General features: G+C 38.9%; 1 protein-coding gene across 4 annotated transcripts in view; it reads left to right on the forward strand.

The window, feature by feature from the left end:
* KIAA0825 overlaps nucleotides 1–10413 on the forward strand; it is a 173850-nt gene that overhangs the window by 57601 nt on the left and 105836 nt on the right. For all 4 annotated transcript variants that reach the window (XR_014012757.1, XM_081212319.1, XM_081212320.1 and 1 more), the window contains 4 exons: nucleotides 79–218; nucleotides 1541–1729; nucleotides 2916–3149; nucleotides 6610–7018. Coding sequence is in view for 3 of the 4 variants with exons in the window: in XM_081212319.1 (XP_081068445.1) it covers nucleotides 79–218; nucleotides 1541–1729; nucleotides 2916–3149; nucleotides 6610–7018 (972 nt within the window). In the remaining variant the exon portion in view is untranslated. The remainder of the gene's footprint in view (nucleotides 1–78; nucleotides 219–1540; nucleotides 1730–2915; nucleotides 3150–6609; nucleotides 7019–10413) is intronic.

The following is a 10413-nucleotide window of genomic DNA, read 5'->3' on the forward strand; positions in this document are numbered from 1 at the left end:
TTACATCTGCACTTTAAGGCTATTAATTTCATAGATAAATTAACGACATTATTCTGTCTTTATCTTACATTTTGAAAGGACTCCATCAGCCAGAGGAATGGCAGCCCAGGGTCAACTCAAGCTGCTCTTATCCCAGCCATGCTGTAATTGGAACTTGCTTTTGGAAACCCTGCTACATCACGATTGTCTCTTAGTGAAACTTTTACTGAGGAGTTCCAGTAAGTACTGACACTTTCTATAGTTGCAATATTTTACCGCTGAAGAAACACAAGTAAATTGTTCAGGATTGCCACATTGTTCACTATTTTAATATTAGCAGAAGGATCGTGGTCATCACTTCACATAATTAGCATTAGGCTCAATACTTGCAATCTAATTTTCTCTCATTTTTTTGCTCAGGATTTTTTGTTCGGATAGGAATTCACATTTATCATGCTAATACTGTTTAAAATATAATGTGTTTGTTATTTACTAAAACGTTAGCTGTAGATATTCTGCAGCTCTCTTGGTCCAGCATTTGGTCTAACATTTGTTAGAAGAGCACCACAACTAAACTTTTGTCCTGTTTTTTATTGAATGTTGCAATGCACTCATTTACCTATTCAAATGCATGTCAGCAAAGACTGAAAGATGTCTGAAGATCATATTCTCCCCCTGCTGTTGGATTATATTTACTAGTGTGTTCAAGGATCACAAGGATGGAGTGACAGCATTTATTAAGCTTTTGACTGACCATTACCCTGAGCTTCAGCGGATTGCATCCTGCCTAGACACGCTGAACTGTAAACAATTGTTTCTCTAGCACAGAACACGGAAATCATTTAAGAGTTTGTTTTTGTAATAAAAATCCCTATTGTGTAAGAAAAGGCCATAGATCTTAGCCTAAAAATACTATTACATGCCACCCCAATCTCCATGAGCAGTGTGAGAATCCAGGGGTTCCAACTGCTTACACAGGGTTGGGTTTCCTTTAGAAAGATTGAGGCACAGTGGCTAGTGTCTTTAAGAAATATGGTTTTATTAAGACATAACTACACCTAGAAGTGGGCAGTGGAGGCTGTGCAGCAAATTATACCCCAAGAGTGTCTTCCATTGCCCACTGTCTCTCAGTGCAGCTTCCTCTGACCATTGCTGCATGGAGTTCTGGCCTGCCCTGCAGCTCATAGAGGTCTGGCCTCTGGCCTCCTCCCTCCTTCCCAGCAACACCTCTCAACAAAAATCCAAGACTCCTGTAAAATGATACTCTTTTCTGTCGCCTTTCCATCACATCAGCAACCCTTGCTTTGCACAGACCTGATAAGGTTCTTTGACATGTAGATGCCTTGCCATTGTTTGATAATGGCTTGCATTCAACCAGCCTAGTCAGGCTGGTTTGCCCAGGGATTCCTTGTCTGGTACAATTCTGTATCTTGTATTTTCCTTCTTAGCCCAAATATTAGCTAGATTCTGACATTCATTATACTACAAAATTTTGTTGTACGTCCACTTACACTTTTACTACTACCTCAACTTCTGAACTTTTCTTCTTTCTTTATTCAAGAATCTGAATCATCAAAAAGTGGAGAACAAAGTACTTGCCTAGACATGAAGAGCAGCCAAGAACCTAGTCTGACTGAAGCAATCTTTGCAGTGCTTTCCTATTGTACTTTATCTCCCAAATCACTTGGTGGTGTTCTTGAAAACTACATGGAAAAAGAACAGATGTGGGATTGTTTATACAATATATCAGGTATGAAAAACATAGTGAAATTTTCTTTCTTTCGGGGGTGTATCCAGTCTTGCTGGGAGTGGAGTTCTGTTTTGCTGGGAGTGGAGTTCTGTTTATGTGATTCACCAATTCCTACCCCTTGTAGTTACCTGTACCACACTCCCAATTTGCCCCAGAGGTATTCTTCCAGTGCTAGGTGGGCAGCAACATATGTGTGGGATGCTTTAGAAAATATAAAATTGCATCTGAAAGAGGATCTTAGGTTTCAAATTGAGAACCAGTTGTAGAAATTTCTTATAATACCACAGAAGTTACTTTCATTCTTGGATGCTCTAGGAAAATCTCCACTTAGCTTCATCTGTAGCACCACATCAGGCACTTCCATTTTGAACTTCATTTCATGTGCCTCGTTCTTGCAGATTTAAATCGGTGATTTCTAAAGCATTCATTCATTCATTCAGAGTATATTTATCCTGCTCTTCAGCCAAAAAACAGCTCCCAGGGTGGCACACAAATGTCAGTGATAAGACAGTTCTTGCACTAAGGTTAACAATTTAAAAGCCATGATGCAAAATGAAAGAGAGGAAGGAGGGGGATAAGCAATCCTGGGACTATTTCTTAGTTATCTAGAACTCTGGTAATGAGCAACTGAAATGGAAAGATTTCGAAGAGAGCAAGACCCAAATGTTACTGATGGAAATGCCTGTGTATTCCACTTCTTTTTATAGCCTGATGGAATGGCTGCTAATGACAGTTGAGGAAGGAGCCTGAACTGGTATTTTCCTCTTCTGTAGCCAGGACCAGAACTCAGTCTATTCCACCATTTAAGAAACTAAACCACCAAAAGCCACAATTACCTTTAAATACAATACATTGTTATATTATCACACAGGTCAAGTCAGTCATGATAACTTGTCTAAGTGCAAAGATAAACAGAAGTAGTATGTTGGATAGTAGTAATTATCAGCTTCTAAGCAAAACAACAAAGGCATGGCAACTGAGAAAATAATGATTTATAAAAGTGTAGCATTTGATAACATAGTATTGTTATGTAGAAACTTATTTTACTCTGGTTGTTTTTTTATTATACGACTGTACCATGGAAAAGTATACAAAACTTTCTAAAATAGTAACATTAAATGTTGCTAAAGAGGCTCAACTTAATGTTTTCTTTTAAATTAATATTATTACTATTTTGTCTCCAAAGTTTCTAGTTGCGTTGAGTCAGAGCCAGAGGTTATCAGATGCTTGAAGTTGACTTTGATTAATTCAGTTAAGGGTATTGTGAAGCAGATCATTTCTTTGATGCATTCATGGGAAGCAACGGAAAACTATGGAACCTATCAACACAAGCAAATTGTCCCTGAAAGTTTGCTGAAGACTGTTCCAAAGGAGTGGAATTACACACCTAGAGAAATGAAGAGAAAAGAATCTGGGAAATGTAGGTGTGCTTATATAATTCCTGTCAAAATAAAAGCTATACATTTAACGAGGACAAATCAAAACTGAAAAATTAGAATTAAGTGGTGTGATTTGATAATGAATACTATAGTAATACAATTTATGGTATTTTAGAAGACTATTCATGGAACTGCTTACATACTTGGGCGCAGTACTTTGTCTTTCTGAGTTCTTAGCCCAATCCTTGTCATTGTGGGCTAGTGGAAGGCCCACATTCAGCAAGGTCTCTTTGGGAAAGCAAATGGGGTGACAGAATAAACATACTTTTAATCCTGGCATTGGTGACTTCAGTATTGGATTACTGCAATTCACTTCATGTGAGGATTCCCTTGTGCTTGGTCTGGAAACTGCAGTTAGTGCAGAATGCTGCAGCCAGATTCCTGACAGGAGTGAAACCCTGTCAACATATTACTTCTCTACTCAGAGATCTGCACTGGTTGCCAAGTAGTTACTGTGCCAAATTCAAGATGTCACTATTAGTATATAAAGCTCTTAACTATTTAGGACCCATTTACTTGAGGGATTGCCTTATCCATATACACCCACTTGGCCACTTTGAACTGTGACACTGACATTTTTACAAGTGCCGTGTAAAGTCCATTCCACACTTGCAAGGAATCAATCTTCGCATTTGGCAGCACATGCACTCTGGAACTCCCTGTCTATTGGCGTTAGGCAGATACAGTCAATGCACTGTTCTTGGTGCTGCTGAAACCCTTCAGTTTCAGGGAGCCAGTGTGGTGTAGTGGTTAAGAGTGGTAGACTTGTAATCTGGTGAACCAGGTTCGCGTCTCCGCTCCTCCACATGCAGCTGCTGGGTGGCCTTGGGCCAGTCACACTTCTTTGAAGTCTCTCAGCCCCACTCACCTCACAGAGTGTTTGTTGTCGGGGAGGAAGGGAAAGGAGAATGTTAGCCGTTTTGAGACTCCTTCGGGTAGTGATAAAGCATGATATCAAATCCAAACTACTACTACTATTCTTCTTCTTCTTCTTCTTCTTCTTCTTCTTCTTCTTCTTCTTTTGTTGTTCAGAAAAGCCTACCTTGAAATGTAAATTTGACATGCATTTTAATATGCAACTTTTTATAATGTAATTTTTAACTACTCATGTTATTTATATTTTGAAATGTTTTAGGTGTAGTTGTTTTCAACTTATGACTTTTTAGTGATAATTTTAATGCATAGTCTATATAAACCAATTAGATTTTTTAAAATATATATATATATATATATCTGTGCACAGTACAAACTAAGATGCATAGTACTTCCCCCATCCACCCTGGCATCCATACCATCCAATAGAGAGCTAGTTTTGCTCTTGTTGCAATAAGTTTCCCTCAGTACAGCACTTACATTTTTACCTCACAGGAGAGAATGGTAGCCATTCACTAATATGAAAAAAAAATGAGGGGTATATTTAGTGATGCTATTTGGGTGGGGGCTATAGCAGTGGACACAGGTAAATGTCAACAATCATCAAATTTTGTTACAGTTAAGTTGGCTATCCTTCTTAGTTCAGTGTCTGGCAAGACTGGCATTATACCATGTGTTTGTAGTGGTTGGGTGGGAAAGTAGGATTAAAGAGTGGGTGGGACCCTTTCCTACACTACAATGCTGCAGATAACATACACCCTTGTATGTCTGTCGTGGTAGCTGTCATGATGTGGCTAGGTTCCTAGGCTCCCAGTTAGCCAGATGTTTCTGCAATTGTGTTGGGACAAGTGAGGAGGCAATACTCTTTCTTCCTTAGCTTACATATGTGGTAGCAGAAGCAGAGAGCTCTTGTGTGCTCTGCCTTTGTTGTCTCCACTGTTGTCCAGTCACACTGGCGCTTCTGGGTCTCTAAGCACTTCTTGCAGGACAGGAAGATGCACCACACAAGAATAACAGCATGAGCAACAGACGATAAGGAACTTAGTGCCATAAAATAAGCACAACTGCCACTTACGATCAATTTTAATTTTATTTAAATTTTAATACATTATTGTATTTGCTAAAATTATGTTAGTGATAGCTAAAGGTCTCCAATTATTAAAATAGCAACCTGTTTTTCTTTACGTCTTTTACAGTTTATTAAACAGATTGCTATGTTCATATTTTGTTTATTGTAAATATGTTGCGATCATCACAAGTTTAATTTATAGTTTATGCTGGGGTGTAACATTGGAATGTACTTTGTCACATATTTGTAATATGTAATGGCATGCCGTTTTTAAAACTTGGAACCTTTCCCTCTAATTAGCTCCTGAGACAAGTTTCAAAATCCTTTATTCATTTTGTGCTTGAATTTAAATTTCAAAATGTCACGCTTATATTTGACTCTTACTTTTTTATGAAAGGGTCTTTAATGTGGAATGTGGGAGTAATTTATGTCTGAACCAACTTCAAGTGGTATTAAAGTAGCAGAACTGTATAGATAATATACAGATAGTATATTGATTTTTGTTATGGCTAGATTGCAACATGGAGATGGACCCTTTACCTTTAAAATTCCTGTTGAAGTAGGAAACCTAGTGAGATATAGCCCACTGAATGTGAGTAAGATGATTAGTGTGCATATAAAATGAAGTGTACATAGTCTTACAACTGAAGACACTTCTTCTTAGGTCCTCAGAGAGGCATCCCATTTTATTTTCACAACCACTTTGTGAAATAGGTTAGGTTGATATGGTGAGATTCTTGGTAGAGAATAAATTAACAGAATCTTTATTTGTAACAAGAGGCTGGTACTGGCTCTGATGGCACTTAATGAATATGCAATCTTTTATCCCTACCTCCAACACACAGAAAACATCAAGTGTGAACTAGATGTTCTGTACAAGCAGCTGATCATATAATGACCCTTGCCTTTGGGGTTGGGGGTCTATGCGGGACAGCGCCTGGTGTGCGCCTTGATCCAGCATGGGACATGGAGCTGAAGTGTTTTCCCAGGCCAGCATGACTCCAAATTGGACTTGCACTGGCCTGGAAAGTGAATTTCAGCCAGCCCAACATTCAGCCAATCACAGACAGACTGGTTGCAGTGGATGGGCTGGGCTGGGCTGGGCTGGGCTGGGCCAAAAGGCTTCACTCCGGTCCACTTCCAGGACATTTAACCCTGGCCTGCCTCCACCACCTTGTCCAGATGCTCAGTACAAGAGACTGATCATATAAAGAACTGGTTAATGGGATTTCTTCACATAAAAAAAGGTTGGGTGGAAATATGCACTAACTGACCCTCTGGTCTTATGGACTGTCCAGGTTACACAAAATATTATCTGCATGAAGTCATGTTCACTCCACCACCACAAAATAATGGTAGCAACCCCAGCAAACATGTGAACCAGGGCTATACATCTAAGAGACATCTAAAATTAAACATTGGCATTCAGTCTTTATAACTGCATTGTATAGCCAGAGTGTTTAATGTTAATCATACCTTCTTTCATTCTTTTTTTAAAGGCTTCACAAGGCTTGCTGCTCAGGCAGTATCTATTGTAATCAGCAAGTTACCTACAGTGATTGCATGTTTGCCTCCCCCAATTAAGTATTTCTTTTTTCTCTCTGAGAGAAAAATGCCAAAAAACTTAATTGAATCGAAAAAAGCTGGTCTTCTTGTCTGGATCTTGATTGTAATTATATGTCGGATATTTGCGGATGGAAACACCACAGAACTTTTAACGGGTACGACTCTTGACAGATGGAGCAAAGAGAAGCTCAGTTTGGTTCGTGTATGTTTGGAAAATATTATAGGGAAGAAGAAAAGTAGCCCTAAACAAGTGACTCACAAGATTATACAGAGCATTGAACAACAAAGGCCAAACTGGATTGAAAACCAGTTACTAAAGGCACGAAAACTGGGCATAGACTGGTAAGAAGACCTGATATTTCACTTTTCGTTATTGTTTTTTGCTACCATTTGCCTATACAACATGAATAATGAAATGTTTCTTAGTAAAAATGTTTACTGTAGCAGATACTGAATTCCCGCAGGGCTCTGATTATAGGATAAATAGAAAACAAGGAAAATTGTGTTTTCCCATAGAAGGGTGAATTGTCATTACATATATTCTTGCAATGGATTTTACTATGGAGATTAAATTAAGGAGGATATAGTTCATACAAAAAGCTTTTTATGGTCTTCTGTGATTAGAAACAAAGAAGCACATTTAATTTTGTAACGTAACAGCATATCCAGAAAGAAATTCAGATCTCACAATAAAAGTACCCCTCTGCTTTTTTATGAGAAGAATATCAACATTTCCAGATTTTACTTTGAATTCACAAGATTTTTCCAAAAAAGTTGAGGGCTTACGTGTTTTATAGCTCTCTGAGTTATGTGTATTTTTAATTGGTAGCAGGTGGATTAATCAAGTCTTCTTTATTTTATTTAAAAGCATTTATATACTGCTTCATAATTCAGAAATCTCTTTTAACAGGTGATTTTGCTGGTATTGCCAGTTATTATATAGTTTGTTGAATAAACTTCACTAGTAACAGTAGAATGTTCTGCCTATTTCATCTACATTTTATAAAGGGCAACCTCTTGTTTATAATCTGTATAGGCAAAATAGCACTATAAGATTGAGTCATCCATGCAAATGAAAATATATTAATTCAGCACATTGACTTGTGCTATTTTATTGCTAGGGGTATTTGGTTGGCAGAAACTGCAAAAAGCAGTAACAGTATCACACAAATGCTCATTGACATTGACCTTCATCATCTTTATGTGTGCATTTAATACTAATTTTCATGCTCTAATCCAATGATTAAGAGATTAAGGCTGCATATCTATTTTGTTGAACCCAGTCGGTCTTACTTCTGAAAAGAATTGCCTACAATTGTGTTGCAAGACTGGATGCCATCTATGATAAGGGGGGAAATGTTATTCACTAGGACAGTAGCATAAGTCAGTTTGTAACATTGCTAAAATTGGAAGGCCTTTTATACAACGGAAATTATATCAGTAATGTATGTAATTGGAAGATCCTAAAAGCTCTGTGGGTTAAACCACAGAGCCTAGGGCTTGCCGATCAGAAGGTTGGCAGTTTGAATCCCCATGACGGGGTGAGCTCCCATTGCTCGATCCCTGCTCCTGCCAACCTAGCAATTCAAAAGCACGTCAAAGTGCAAGTAGATAAATAGGTACCACTCCGGCGGGAAGGTAAACAACTCTGGTTCGCCAGAAGCGGCTTAGTCATGCTGGCCACATGACCCGGAAGCTGTACACCAGCTCCCTCAGCCAGTAAACGAGATGAGCACCACAACCCCAGAGTCGTCCACGACTGGATCTAATGGTCAGGAGTCCCTTTACCTTTATCTAAAAGCTCCAGTAATACTTTTCCTTGCTTCTTATTTTTATAACAAGAGCATGCCACGATATCAGACAGATTGCATATGCCAAATTTTTATATATAAATATCTTTCAGGCTTCTTACTCAACATTTTAATAAAAGATGCAAACATTTTCTATAGCACAACATCTGTTATTTCAATTAAAGGGTATACACACATACGTATGCACACACATACTCTCTCTCTCTCTCTTAATTGAAACATCAGTGTTTGCATCCTGTACTAATTTTTTTAGTATTTAGCTTGACAGATATTTTGAATAATTTTATCCAGAAGCCATTAGAAGTGTCACTTTTGTAGCGCCCTGTTCCTGGGAGGAGCTATTCTCTGTTGTCTTTCAGCTTATATATAGACTTTATTAACTTGGAAGCAGAAATTTACTGTGTAGGAATGTGATCTATATCATTGTAGGAATGTGATCTATATCACTGTAGTTAAATAGAGAGGCTCCAGTCTAGCCAAAGTTACTTGTGGTTAAGTCTCATTGAAATCAATGCAAAAAAAGTCCCTGTGATTTCATTAGCATTCAAGCACAACCATGTGGTGAAGTCTTGTCATTAATACTACAAGCACCAAGGAGAGGTTGTGGTGGGGGTTGGTGAAGAAAAACACACAAATATGGGTGAAAGAGCAGGGTTGGGCAGAAGAGGGTAATTTCTGGTTCATACATTGGCAGTGGAAATTATGAACTCTTACCACTTAAGAGATGACTGCCTCTCCCTCTAAAGAAGTCTAGCTCACAATAAGAACATAACAAGAGCCCTGCTGCATCAGATCAAAGGCCTACTTATCCCAATGTCCTGTCTCCACAATTGTCAACCAGATACCTATGGGAAGCCCACAAGGTGAACCTGAGGGCCGATTGCCCTGCTGCTGTTCCCCAGCAACTTGGTATGCAGAGGCATACTGCCTCTGATCCTGGAGGCAGTATACAGCCATCATAACTAGTTGCCACAGATATATACCCCATGAATTTCTGTAATCTCCTTTTAAGCCATCTAAGTCAGTAATCATTACCAAGACAAAGGGGGAAAAGTAGATGAATTGAAAGTTCTCCCAGAATCCTGTGATCAGGGAGAAATGCATAGGTACGTATGTACCAGCCCAATATGAATACTCAGGTCTAATGCAGATTGAAAGCTTTAATTAAATATGTCCCATATAAATGAGGCAAACTAAAGCTGGAAATCGAAACGTCACATATAATAATACCAGTTCAAGGCTTACCATGCTTGTACTTATTTAGCAAAAATAAACAAACAAAAAACCCTCACAACCTATGCATAAGAAAGAGGTGTTGATGTGAACTTGGGTAACACAGAAGTTTGCGGATGCTCAAAAAAACTTTAGGGGGGAAAGTGTACAGGGCCACCCCCACCACTAGCATAACTAGGAGCACAATGGTTCTAGAGAAGATCTGCCCAGGGAGTGAGTACTTGACCAAATACAGTGGTGCCTCGGGTTACATACACTTCAGGTTACATACGCTTCAGGTTACAGACTCCGCTAACCCAGAAATAGTGCTTCAGGTTAAGAACTTTGCTTCAGGATGAGAACAGAAATCGTGCTCCAGCGGCACGGCAGCAGCAGGAGGCCCCATTAGCTAAAGTGGTGCTTCAGGTTAAGAACAGTTTCAGGTTAAGTACGGACCTCCGGAACGAATTAAGTACTTAACCTGAGGTATCACTGTATGTGCTTTTGTAGTCTCCCTTTCCTGGTGTTCCAGAGACAGCTGGGGTCCCTTGAAAGCAATGAAAGGACTGGAACCCTGCCTTCTTCCCTGACTGAGAGACCAGAGAGAAAGCAGCACCTGCTGCTTTGTTTGATTCCCCCCCTTTTAAAATATAAAGCAGTGTAGAAATAAAATGAATATTAAGAGTAATAATACTGTTGCAACCTCTTGCATCA

Source organism: Podarcis bocagei (genome assembly GCF_964188305.1).
Source record: "Podarcis bocagei genome assembly, chromosome: 11".
Lineage (NCBI taxonomy): Eukaryota > Metazoa > Chordata > Lepidosauria > Squamata > Lacertidae > Podarcis > Podarcis bocagei.